This window comes from Narcine bancroftii, chromosome 1 (genome assembly GCF_036971445.1).
Source record: "Narcine bancroftii isolate sNarBan1 chromosome 1, sNarBan1.hap1, whole genome shotgun sequence".
In the NCBI taxonomy this organism is placed as follows: Eukaryota; Metazoa; Chordata; class Chondrichthyes; order Torpediniformes; family Narcinidae; genus Narcine; species Narcine bancroftii.
In genome coordinates, this window is record NC_091469.1 from 490,485,629 (window position 1) to 490,497,808 (window position 12,180).

The following is a 12,180-nucleotide window of genomic DNA, read 5'->3' on the forward strand; positions in this document are numbered from 1 at the left end:
GTAGGGGCCTAGATACAGTAATAAAAAAGATCAAAAAGTGTATAAAACTAACTATTATACATACAAAACGTAGTTTCCCCAACTGTACTCCACATGCTTAATAAGCTCTGATGGTGAACGGATCTGTTACGTATGGAAGGGAGGAGGGACTGTTTTGTTTTTGTTTGTTGTGTTTGTGAGAAAAATTTTAAAATATTGTATATTTAGAATGTTGCTATGTATAATTTTTGAAAAAAAATCAAAAATAAATCCACAGATTTATTTTCGCTTCTCATTCCCATTGAACTTGTTTTCCCTTTTATTTTTTCACAGTGCCCTTTGCAGAAGATGTGAAGACGGAGAAAGGCTGTGGTCTTGCTGATGGGGTGGACTGTAGTTCACCTGACCCTTTCCTGCCTATGGGCATGCCACGGGCCAGGGATTGCCCTGAAATGCTGGTCAAGCACCGCGACATGTCCCCCGTGTTGACAGATCCCCAGGGTGCTCTAAGACCTGCCATGAGCGAACAGCCAACTCACCAAATGGTGGAAGGTACCAGGCTTGATGCTGGGGTTGCCAAGGCGATTTCCCCCCATGGCTGGCTTTCATCACCTGATTGTCCAAACGTGGCAGGGGGTCAGCAGCCAGCCCGTACAAGCCTCTTGCTGTCGATCAGCAGGGGCATTGGTGAATCGGGTACCAGGGTAGGTTACATGGGTTGTGAGAGAGTTGACAGGGAGAATAAACTCAGGCTGAAGGCCAATAATGAGAAAAATGGGAGCGACAGGGAGATTGGAGAACATGTCTGTGGGCAATGGTCAAGAGCCACCTCCTCCTTGGCCCAACTTGACTGCCTTCCCCCTGCTTCTGGTGTTGGGAATGGTCTTATTGCGCCTACAACCAGATTTTCCCCACCCTCTCGGGCTCCCCCTTCTTCCAGCCACAACCCTTCACTGCCAGAGACTGCTCCAGATGCCACCTCCTGGAGGAGCTTGGAATGGAATGACATGCCTTCACCCCTTGAAAATCCCAGTGTCAGATTTCCTGCCCTGAGGAATTCATCTTCCACTCCCACTGAAGCTCTTCATCCTCAGCCAACTCAGAGCTCTTCTGCCCAGCCCAGGTGCAAGTCTGAGTCTGGCCTTCTCTCTGACACTAGGGATCAAAGCTTACCTGTTATATCCCAGGATCCACCATTTCACTCAGATTCCCGGGCTTTTCACATTCCGAATGAACCCCTTTCCTGTGGTTTTGACAATAAAGTGAAATTGCCAACAGCTGCAGTGGAACAGGTCCTGTATTCCAAGGGGAACTTGGACCAAAAGAGTTCTCGGGACTACACCTCCGGCATTTGTGGTGTCTCATCTTTGGGGTCAGACTTGGATTTCAGCAAAGGGAGCCACCACCCCAGGCATGGGGAGGGCAATGGGGACACCCGAACCCAACTCGACTCATCCCCGAGTGAATGTGATCCCTGCTCCAGCTGGACTCCTTCCAGGAGTGAAGCGATAGTGAAAACTAAATGTCACTCAGCAGGAACTGTTGAAGGTCTACAAAGGTCTCTGTTGCCAAAACACCAGGGAGAAAAGAGCATGGAAACCTGCAAGCCTTGGGGTAAGAGAAATGGCTGACTCCTTCACAGTGACCGGACTTCGTTCCCAGACGACATTTTACCTTTCCACTCGCACTTCCCTTCCCCTATTCCATACCATCCAGAGATCCTCTGTGATCTGCTTTGATCTCTCTCTGTTTCTCACTCACTTGTTCCTGGTTGCGCACGAATCTCTCCCAGCTCCAGCCGCACTATTATCTGGACTTCAAGTCCACATTCCATAGAACCATAGAACTTGACAGCAGTGAAACAGGCCCCTTTGGCCATTCTTGTCTGTGCCGAACCATTTTTTTTTGCCTAGTCCCATTGACCTGCACCCAGTCCATAGCCCTCCATACTTCTCCCATCCATGAACCTGTCCAAATTCTTAAATGGTAACATTCCGCCCACATTCACCACTTCAGCTGGCAGCTCATTCCATACCCCCACTACTCTCTTTGTGAACATGTTCCCTCTCATGTTCCCCTTAAACTTTTCCCCTTTCACTCTTAATCCATGTCCTCTAGTTTGTATTTCCGACTCTTGATGGAAAAAACCTATCTACATTTACTCTGTCTATACCCCTCATAATTTTCTATCAGATCTTCCCATCATTCTACGCTCCAGGGCATAAAGTCCTAACCTGTTTAACCTTTCCCTGTAACTCAGTTCCTGAAGTCCGGGCAACATCCTAGTAAATCTTCTCTGCACTCTTTCTATCTTATTGATATCTTTCCAGTAGTTCAATGACCAAAACTGTACACAATTCTCCAAATTTTGCCTCATCAAGGTCTTAGACAACTTTACCATAACATCCCAACTCCTGTACTCAATACTTTGATTTATGAAGGCCAAGATGCCAAAAGCTCTCTTTACAACCCTGTCTACCTGTGACACCATTTTCAGGGAATGATGTATCTGTATTCCCTCTGTTCTACCCCACTCCTCAGTGCCCTCACCGTGTATGTCCTTCCAAAGTGCAACACCTCACACTTGTCTACATTAAATTCCATCTAGTCACAGGCCTCCAGTCTGAGAAACAAACACCCACCACTACCCTCTGGCTTCTCCCTTCCAGTCATTGTCGAATCCAGTTCACTACTTCACCATAAATACTAAGCATCTGAACCTTCCTGACTAACATCCCATGCCTTACTAAAGCCCATGTAGACAACATCCACAGCCTTTCCTTCATCTGGTAATCTCCTCGAAAAACTCTGTAAGATTGGTTCAATGTGACCTACCACGCACAAAGTCATGTTAACTATCCATAATTCGTTTCTGGCTATCAAAATAATTGTATATCTGATCTCTTAGATAATTTACCTACTACTGACGTCAGGCTCACTGGCCTATAATTTCCAGGGTTACTTTTGGAGCCTTTTTTAAACAATGGAACAACGCGAACTACCCTCCATCCAATCCTCTGGCACTGCACCCTTGGCTAAGGATATTTTAAATATTTCTGCCAGAGCCCCTTCAAGTTTATTATAATCTGACTACGTATACAATCTGACAAAACAGAATTTTCCCGGAAAACAGGATACCCCTTGTCATCACCCCTCCAGCCTCTGCATCCAACTCATTATCCTCTGTGATTTCCTCCTCCTACCATGTGATCCCACCATCAGACACATCTTGCCCTCTGCCTTCTGTAGGAACCGCTCCCTCCGTGACATCCGTCCCCATTAATCGCCCCTTTGCCATCTTCTGTGGCCACATTTCAGCCATTCCTCCCCCCCTCACCACCATTCGGGGCTCCAAACAATCCTGTCAAGTGAAGCAAAACTTTATTTGTGTCGAAACTCAATGCTGGAGAAACTTAGAGAAACCTGTGTATCTGAGGGAGTCATCTAGTGCATCCAGTGCTCCTGTTAGTAACCTGAGCACCTTTGCCCTGTCCGTGTTAGTGACCAGGATCTCCTGGTAGCCAACTGTTTCAATTTCAATCCTGTGCCCCACTCCCGTGCTGACATGCCTGCCTGTAGCCTCATGCACTGTCAAACCAAGGCCATCCGTAAATTGGAGGAGCAACACCTAATATTCCATCTGGGCACGCTCCAACTTCTAACATCAATTTCTCCAGTTTCTGCTAGCCATTTACCCTTCTGCCTCCTTTCCCATTCCCTCTGTCTTTCATCTAGTTCTCCACCCACTTCCCTCTCCTTTCGCAGAGGGAAGGATGTAGAGAGCTAGGAGAAAGAAAGGAAAGGAAAGGGAAGGAGAATGGAGAGTAGGTTCCTTCTTTATTTACAGAGCCATCCCCCTGCCCCGTTTGCTGGTATGCCCTCCCTCCTTTATCCACCTACTAACTTCCTGTCTATGGGACTGTGCTCCTCCCCCTGCCTCTCTTCCCCTCCCCCTCCATTTTGTTTAGGCGCCTGCCTGCATTTTTCCACACCTTGGAGAAAGACTCAAGCCCGAAACATTGGTGATGTATCTTTACCTTTGCTGTATAAAGTGCACTGTTTGACCTGCTGAGTTTCTCCAGCTTTGAGTTTTTACTTCACACACAGTGTTTGCAGATTGTCCTGTTTTACTAGTGAAAATCTGTGGCTGAGGAGTTCTTTGATCTTTCATATTTGCTTTGCTAGCACCCAGCGCACGTTTCCTCCTGCAATCACCAGAGCATCACTGGGCATCGTCAGACCAAGTCATCCGGAGCCAGCTGAGAGAGTGCCACTTCCTGCTGCAGGATATCTCCGAGGCACTACAGGCTAAGGGTGTTGCCGAGGAGCACGTAGCAGATTGGAAGTGAGTGCCAGTAATGACCGGGGAGCGTTTGTGTTGCCTCAGTGGCTTTGAGAGGGTGGACAGCCCTGTAAATTGTCACTTGGATGTGGGGAGAATCAAGGCAGCCTGTTGGTACATATACAACTTGTATATGTTTTGGAGGCTGGGAGGAAGCTGGAGCACCCAGAGGAAACCCACAAAGAAACAGGCAGCACTGGACTCAAACCATGGCCACTGGTGCTAACTGTGCCACAGTCAAGATTTTCCATCGGCAGAAATTGCCTGGTGCCCTTTTCAGTTCGAGAAAGAGAAGCTAAAGAGTCACTGAGTGTCCGTGGATTCAAAATGTTTTAAATATTTAGACATGCAGCACGGTAACGGGCCATTTTGATGCATGAGCCTGTGCCACCCCATTTATACCCAATTAACCTACAACCCCTGGTACGTTTTGAACGGTGGGAGGAAATTGGCGTCCCTGGGGAAAACCCACGCAGACACAGGGAGAACATACAAACTCCTTACAGACAGCGCGGGGTTCAACCCGCGGTCCCTATCGCTGGCGGGGTGAGGGAGTTGCACTAACCACGTCGTCAATTGAGCTGCAGCTGTCAAACCATCGGCAACCCGAGCTCCAGATCCAAACCTCCAACATGATCAGGAAGCTTTCAGTGCCCAAAGCCCCTCGTGAACCCTTCCCGCCCTCGGCCCCCTCTCGCATTCCAGTTCTGATACCTGGTACCTTCAGCCAGTCCGCAGCCTTGGTGTGAGTCCTTTGATCACAAGTCCCCAGCGGCTCGCCACCAGGTGGGGTGAACAGGACACTGAAGAAATTCCGCCTGTTCTCCTTGAAGGGACACAGCTAACTTTTCCAATTCAGTACCTTTGTTAAGTGTCACATGGGCTGGTCAGGAAGGTTAGATTACGTGTGATCAAGTGTAACCTGATCACAAAATTGGCTTGACAGTCAGAATGGTGGTGGTGAGTTGATATTCAGATTGGTGCCTGTGAGCAATGGTGTTTCACAGGGATAGATGCTGGGTTGATATTAACTCTGGATGCGAATGACATTACAATTTAGTATAGCTGAAGTTGAGGAAGATTATGTAAGATTACAATGGAATTTGATCAACTAAATTGGCAGGCTGGGGAATAGAAGATCGTGTTTTGTTCGGATAAGCATGAGACGTTGCATTTTGGTAAGTCAAATCAGGATTGGACATACACAGTAAATGGATGAACGAAGTGGAGTGTTGCAGAACAGAGAGGTCTTAGGGCCACAGTTACTGGGGCAGTGAAGGAGGGATTTGGTTCCTTGGTCAGGGCACTGAATTCATAAGTTAGGACATCGTGTTGCAGCCCTACAAGACTGCGGTCACATTTAGAATATTCTGTGTAGTTCCAGTCAGCCTGCTATGGGTATTAAATTGGAATGGATTTCAAAGGGATCCAAGAGGGTATTTACTGGAACTGGAGGACTTGAGTTATAAGGAGAGACTGGGAATTTTTTACTTGGGTGATGTAGGCTGAGGAGTGACTTTATAGAAATATACGAATTCATAAGGAAGATTGATAAGGATGAATTGTCACAGTCTTTCAGGAAGATGAAAAGTCATTGGTTTAGATGTGAGGGAAAAGATTTAAGAGGGCAACATTTCCACACAGAGGTGATGAGTATTAAGAATGAGCTGTCAGGAAGTATAGAGACAGAATCAGACACACAAGGTAAAGACTGTACCACAGGCTTTAATCCACAAAGATTTCCACAGAGTCAGGCTGCAACAACTCTGAGAGAGGCCTCGGGAGGGTTATATCCCGGACGATGATTGACACCCAACCGGGTGGGGCTTGATCCCTTCACGCCGACTGATTGACAGCCGGCCAGGATGTTATCCTGTCCCCTTACACTCCTGCAGGTACAGAGGTTGCCCCCTGCAGTAGGCCAGTGGGGTGCCACCACATTCATCCATTTCTTTAAAATTGTCCCAGGGGTGGTGGGGAGGCAGGGTGCAGTAACAAGGAATCGCACCCACTATGTACATACAATATTTACAGGTTGAGATGATTCGGCGGCTGCCGGGGTCTAAGTGACTGTCGTAGGATTGGCTCCTGGCCACTGGTCAGAGGGGAAGTGGGGGGGCTGGCAGCAGGGGTGTGTGTGGCTGGTGTGGTGCTGCACAGAGGGGTGGCCAAGGGGCCCGGGGTCGACGTATGCGGATCGTATTGGATGAGTGGGGGGCCGGGTTCGTCTCCTAAGGCTGAACCGGGCCCCTGGTGGTCAAGGAGGCCCTGGGTGCCCCATAGCTGCCTGGGGATGGAGGTGTATGCTCGGTCAGCGTCGTCCTGGGTTGGAGGGTGGCATGGTGTGGTGGGTGCTCCTGCTGGTGCCAGGTCCATGGTTGAGACGGTGCCCTGCCACTGCCGAACCTAACGTAGGCATAGTTGTGGTTTGCATTAGGAGGAAGACCTGCTTGACCAGGGCTTCGGCCTTGTGTGTCCGTACGTGCTTACGCAGGAGCATCGGTCCCGGGAACATCAGCCATGCTGGGAGTGACATTCCAGTCGCCGACCTCCTGGGGAATGAAAACAGGCGTTCGTAAGGGGAGTCGTTGGTCGCCATACACAGCAGCGACCGAATGGCATGGAGCGCCTCGGGCAGGGCGTCCTGCCAGTACTCAAAGGCCCACTGTTTTGACCTGAGAGCCAGGAGGACTGCCTTCCAGACCACCCCATTCTCACGTTCCACTTGCCCGTTGCCTCTCGGGTTATAGCATGTCATGCGACTGGTCGCGATGCCCCTCGCCTTCAGGTACTGGTGCAGCTCGTCGCTCATGAAACTAGACCCCCGGTCGCTGTGGATGAAGGTGGGGTAGCAAAACATGGTGAAAATCTGCCCCAAGGCCCTGATGACGGTGGCTGTGGAGGTGTCCAGGCAATGGATAGCGAAAGGGAAGCGTGAGTACTCGTCCACTACTGTGAGGAAGTAAACGTTTCGGTTCATGGAAGGCAGGGGGCCTTTGAAGTCCACGCCTAGATCCTCGAAAGGGCGAGTAGCCTTTACAACGTGGGCATGGGGTGGGGGGGGCAGAAGAAGAGGGGTTTACACTCCGCACTGACCCGACAGGCCTCGGTCATGTCCCTGACGTCCCTCATGGTGTATGGCAGATTTCAGGACTTAACGAAATGGTGCAACCGGGTGACGCCTAGATGGCAGAGGGACTCATGCTCTGCCTGCAGCCTGTCGTCGTCATGCATAGACACGGAGGTGCGAGAGAGGGCATCAGGGGATTCGTTAACTTCCCGGGGCGGTACAGGATTCGTAGCTGTAGGTTGCCAGCTTGACTCTCTAGCGCAGGATCTTGTCATTCTTGATCTTGCTCTTGTGGGTAGTGTTAAACATGAACGTCACAGCCCACTGGTCTGTGAGGAGTGTGAATCTCCTGCCGGCCAGGTAGTTGCGCCAGCGGTGGATCGCTTCCACAATCGTCTGGGCCTCCTTTTCAATGGCGGAGTGCCCTAGCTCGGAGCCGTGGAGGGCCCTGGAGAAGAAGGCGACGGGGCGCCCCCCCTTGGTTGAGGGTAGCAGCGGGGGCCACCTTGGAGGCATCGCTCTCCACCTGGAAGGGGGAGTCCTCATCCACAGCCTGCATCGTGGTGTCCGCGATGTCTTGCCTGATGAGGGTGAAGGCTGCCTGCGCCTCAGGTGGGAGGGGAAAAGATGTGGCTTGGGCCAGTGGGCGGACCTTGTCTGAGAAACAAGGGACCCACTGCACCTGCAGAGGTCCTTTAGCATGGGGGGAGGGGTAACTCCATTAATGGGCGCATCCTTTCTGGATCTGGGCCGACGACTCCATGGGCCATGATGTATCCCAGGATGGCGAGGTGGGAGGTGCTGAACACACACTTCTCCTTGTTGTAAGTGAGGTTCAGCTCCCCGGCTGCCTGGAGGAATTTTTCCAGGTTAGCATCATGGTCCTGCTGGTCATGGCCACAGATAGTGATGTTATCCAGATATGGAAACGTCGTCTTCAGCTTGTGCCGGTCTACCATGCGATCCATCTCCCACTGGAAGACGGAGATCCAGTTCGTGACCCCAAAAGGAACCCGGCAGAACTGGTACAGGTGCCCGTCCACCTCAAAGGCGGTGTAGGGCTTGTCCTTCAGGTGGATAGGGATTTGGTGATATGCCGACTTCAGGTTAATCGTGGAGAAAACCTGGTAGCGGGCTATCTCATTGACCATGTCGATGATCCTCGGCAGGGGGGAGGCATCCAGCTGGGTGTATCGATTAATGGTCTGGCTGTAATCCACGACCATCCTCGGCTTACTTCCCCCTTTGACCACCAGGACTTGGACTCTCCAAGGGCTGATACTGGGGACTATAACGCCTTCCGCCAGGAGTCGCCGCACCTCCACCTTGATGAAGTCCCTGTCTGCAATGCAATAGCACCTACTTCTGGTGGCGATCGGCTTGCAGCCTAGTGCAAGATGTGGAAAGAGCACCTGTGGGGTGATGCGCAGCGTGGAGAGGCCACAGGTTGGCCTGGGCTGGTAGGTTGGTGTGAGTGGGGGTTGGGGCCCCCCGAAGGCAAGGGTGACACTCTGCAGGTGGCACTGGAAATCCAGGCCCTGGAGGAGTGGTGCACAGAGTTTGGGCATTACATCAACCGAGCAGCGCCCGAGGGTACCAACAGTCTTATTCTTGGCGGCGAGGACGATCGAGCAGGTGGTGGGGTGGACCTTTACCACGCTCGGGTAAATGAAGCTCTCGGTGCTGCCACTGTCCAACAGGCACTTTGTTACCTGCCCGTTGACTCGCACACGCATCATCGAGCACCCGAGATCGTGGTGGCGGCCAGGACCATCTCGGAGTCAGAGTCGTCACTATCTGGAAGGATGGGGAACGTCGATAGGGTGGCCTGGTCATCGCCCATGTTGACCACGTTGACCGGTCATGAGGTGCAGCATGCAGTAGCCGATGGCCTCTAGAGGTGTGGGGAGCGTCAGTAGGGCGGTCTGGTCATCACCCATGTTGATCACGTTGCCGTCGGTTGCTGGGTGCGGCAGCTGATGGCACCCGGAGGCGTGGGGAGCGTTGTTAGGGCGGCTGACCACGTCGTTCTCAATGTCGTCGGGGGCCCTCCATGTTGGGTGCTGCCTGGTCCAAGATGGCGGCGGAACGTGGGGAGCTGGCCTCCTTCCCCAGCCGTGTCTGCTGCTCTGGGGTGACATCATCACGGCCGGCGGCAGTGATGTCGTTACATCAGCCAGAAGTGACGTGACACCATGAGCCGGAAGTGACATCGCTGTAGTTCTCAGTGAGTGGCGACGGTGAGGGCGGGGCTGGTGTAGATGCTCGTGGCACACGCTGTAACGGTCGCTGGCGGGGCCAGATGTGGCGCAGTCAAAGTCGGGGAAGGGGAAGTCATTGCGGGGACAATGGCGCCACCCAGCACACGCATGTGGAGGGGGTCCACGGGGGAGGTGGGGAGGTCATAGAGGGCCGCTGAGCTGCCGGCAGGTTTAGAGAGGCACACTTTTGCAAAGTGGCCTTCCTTGCCGGATCGGGAACAATACTGGTTCCTAGCTGGGCAGTTTTGGTGCGATGGTCGATCTGACCCACAGTACTTACAGGGGCGCCGGGCACCTGCTGCAGCGATGCTCTCCTCCCCAGCTTGGCCTGGGGCTGCAGCTGCAGTATGAGAGGGCCATGAGGGAGCCTGGGGGAACCTGGAATCGAAGGCTTCGATGTGCCTTCCAGGGTTTCGACCACTTCCACAGTCCTGGTTAGGGCAGCTTCTGCCGGATAGCCCTCGAGTGTAGCCCTCGGACGAAGGTATCCCAGATCAGCCTCTCGACCTCCTCTTCATCTACCCCAGGTTCAGCCAGACACGGTCGGGCCAACTTTCGCAAGTGTCCCAGGTAAGACTCAGCCATCTCCCCAGGTTGCTGGGCTCAGGTGTTGAGGAGGTACCTTGTACAGACCACATTCATGGGGGGGCTTGTACAAGTTCTCGAGAGTGTCCATTGCACTCTTGTACGTGGAGCGGCCTTTGGTTACCTGGAAGGCGCGGGGACCCAGCTTTGATTGGAGTAGGACCAACCTCTTCCGATCGAAGTCCAGGATGTCACCCTCGTGTACCTCGATGATTGCCTCAATCACGTGCTGCCAGATCTCGGAGCGCGTCTGGGCTTCCGGGTGGCGTGGGTCCCTGTGCACAGGAGTTTTTCCATGGCAGCCGTGGGAAAATTTTGTGGATTAAATTGTGGTGCACTGTTAGACAGAATCGGACACACACAAGGTAAAGACTGTACAACAGGCTTTAATCCACAAAGACTTCCACAGAGCCAGGCTGGCTGTGGCTGCAGCAACTCTGAGTGAGGCCTCGGGAGGCCGGCGCAGGCTTATGTTCCGGAGGGTGATTGATACCTGACCGGGTGGGATTTGATCCATTCAGACTGACTGATTGACAGCAGCCAGGTGTGGTCCTGTCCCCTTACACTCCTGCAGGTACAGAGGTTGCTCCCTACCATAGGCCGGTGGTGGACCACCGCACAGACACAATTCTGACATCTAAAAGATATTTGGTCAGTTAGGACGATAAATGCTTCAGTGATATAGGCCAACTGCAGACAAATGGGAGGAGCTCAGGTGGATAACTTGGTCGGCATGGCCCTTTATCCATACTGGGGAACTCCAAGATATGCCAGAATAGTGCAGGAGTGGACAGACTCCACAGGTTCGTTAGAACACTTACACTATCTCCATGGTGCCTGTGGCTTCTCCTGTACCTTCACTGACATCTGCTCCCATTCTTACTTACTACTCTACCTGTCTACAGAGAGCAGATTAAGGAACTGGAGAAACAGACTGTGCCTCCTCCAACCTACATAGCTGTGGTGGGAGACACGGGCTCAGGGAAGAGCAGTCTACTGAATGCCCTGCTGGATGAGGAAGGTATCCTGCCCACATCTGCCATGAGAGCCTGCACTGCTGTAGTTGTCGAGGTCTCGCTCAACACCAAGTCTGACCACTACAGGGCTGATGTCGAGTTCTTCTCTGAGGAGGTATGTTGGGCACTGTGCCTGCCTTAACTACATGTAAAATGAAATATTCACTTAGGTTCTCAACATGTTCTACCCTTTATATGTGGGGCTTTTCACTTGAAGTAGAAAGACAGATATTATTAAACTTCCCTGAAAGTGCTAGCTGAGCCTCAGCTGGAGTTTCTGGGGCCAATCTCCAGTACAGGCAGTACCTAGGTTACCAACGCCTGACTTACTGACAATTCATACTTACGAACGACTAGGTGTGGCTTCTTGTGCATTGGCTTGAGTAAGGAGAACACTGTCCGCCATTTTAAGTTGGTGTTAACACGTGCCTACTTCAAGAAATTGACTCCAGTAATTTTCTCTGCATGGAAAGGTAAAATATGTACTACAATCTATATTAAGACAAACATTTGACTAAATAAGAACCGTATGTCCCTGTTCCAACTAATCTACAAATTCATCTTAGACAAACCCAGGAACGGATCTTGTTCGTAACCCGGGCACTGCATGTACCTCAATTTAGAGTGGATGTTGAGCATGGAAGGGAAAGATTTCATAGTCCTACCCTGAAAAAGAACAAGGTGGTGTCTTTGCCAATATTTATTCTTGCTCATTATGTAAAAATGCCCAGAACAGGTGTGAAACCAGAAAGTGTGCAAAGCTAAAGATCCCAGGACATGAAGAGTCTTATAACACCCCCCGCATCCCACCCACTCTATTTCATATTCACTCTTTATCACATTTATAGATAAAAAACACAACAGCAAAACTTCATTGATCAAATGCTGGTTGATTCCAACATTTTCCATTAACTCCTATGGAGAGGG

General features: G+C 51.4%; 1 protein-coding gene across 3 annotated transcripts in view; it reads left to right on the top strand.

The window, feature by feature from the left end:
* The window catches only part of LOC138751994 (uncharacterized), a 150,868-nt gene that overhangs the window by 51,072 nt on the left and 87,616 nt on the right, over positions 1–12,180 (top strand). The window contains exons 7-10 of one of the 3 annotated variants that reach the window (XM_069915123.1): positions 313–531; positions 1,513–1,593; positions 4,165–4,324; positions 11,143–11,368. In XM_069915123.1, coding sequence (XP_069771224.1) covers positions 313–531; positions 1,513–1,593; positions 4,165–4,324; positions 11,143–11,368 — 686 coding nt within the window. Of the gene's footprint in view, positions 1–312; positions 1,594–4,164; positions 4,325–11,142; positions 11,369–12,180 lie in introns of all 3 variants that reach the window. The other 2 variants (XM_069915122.1, XM_069915124.1) reach the window with 2 other exon arrangements.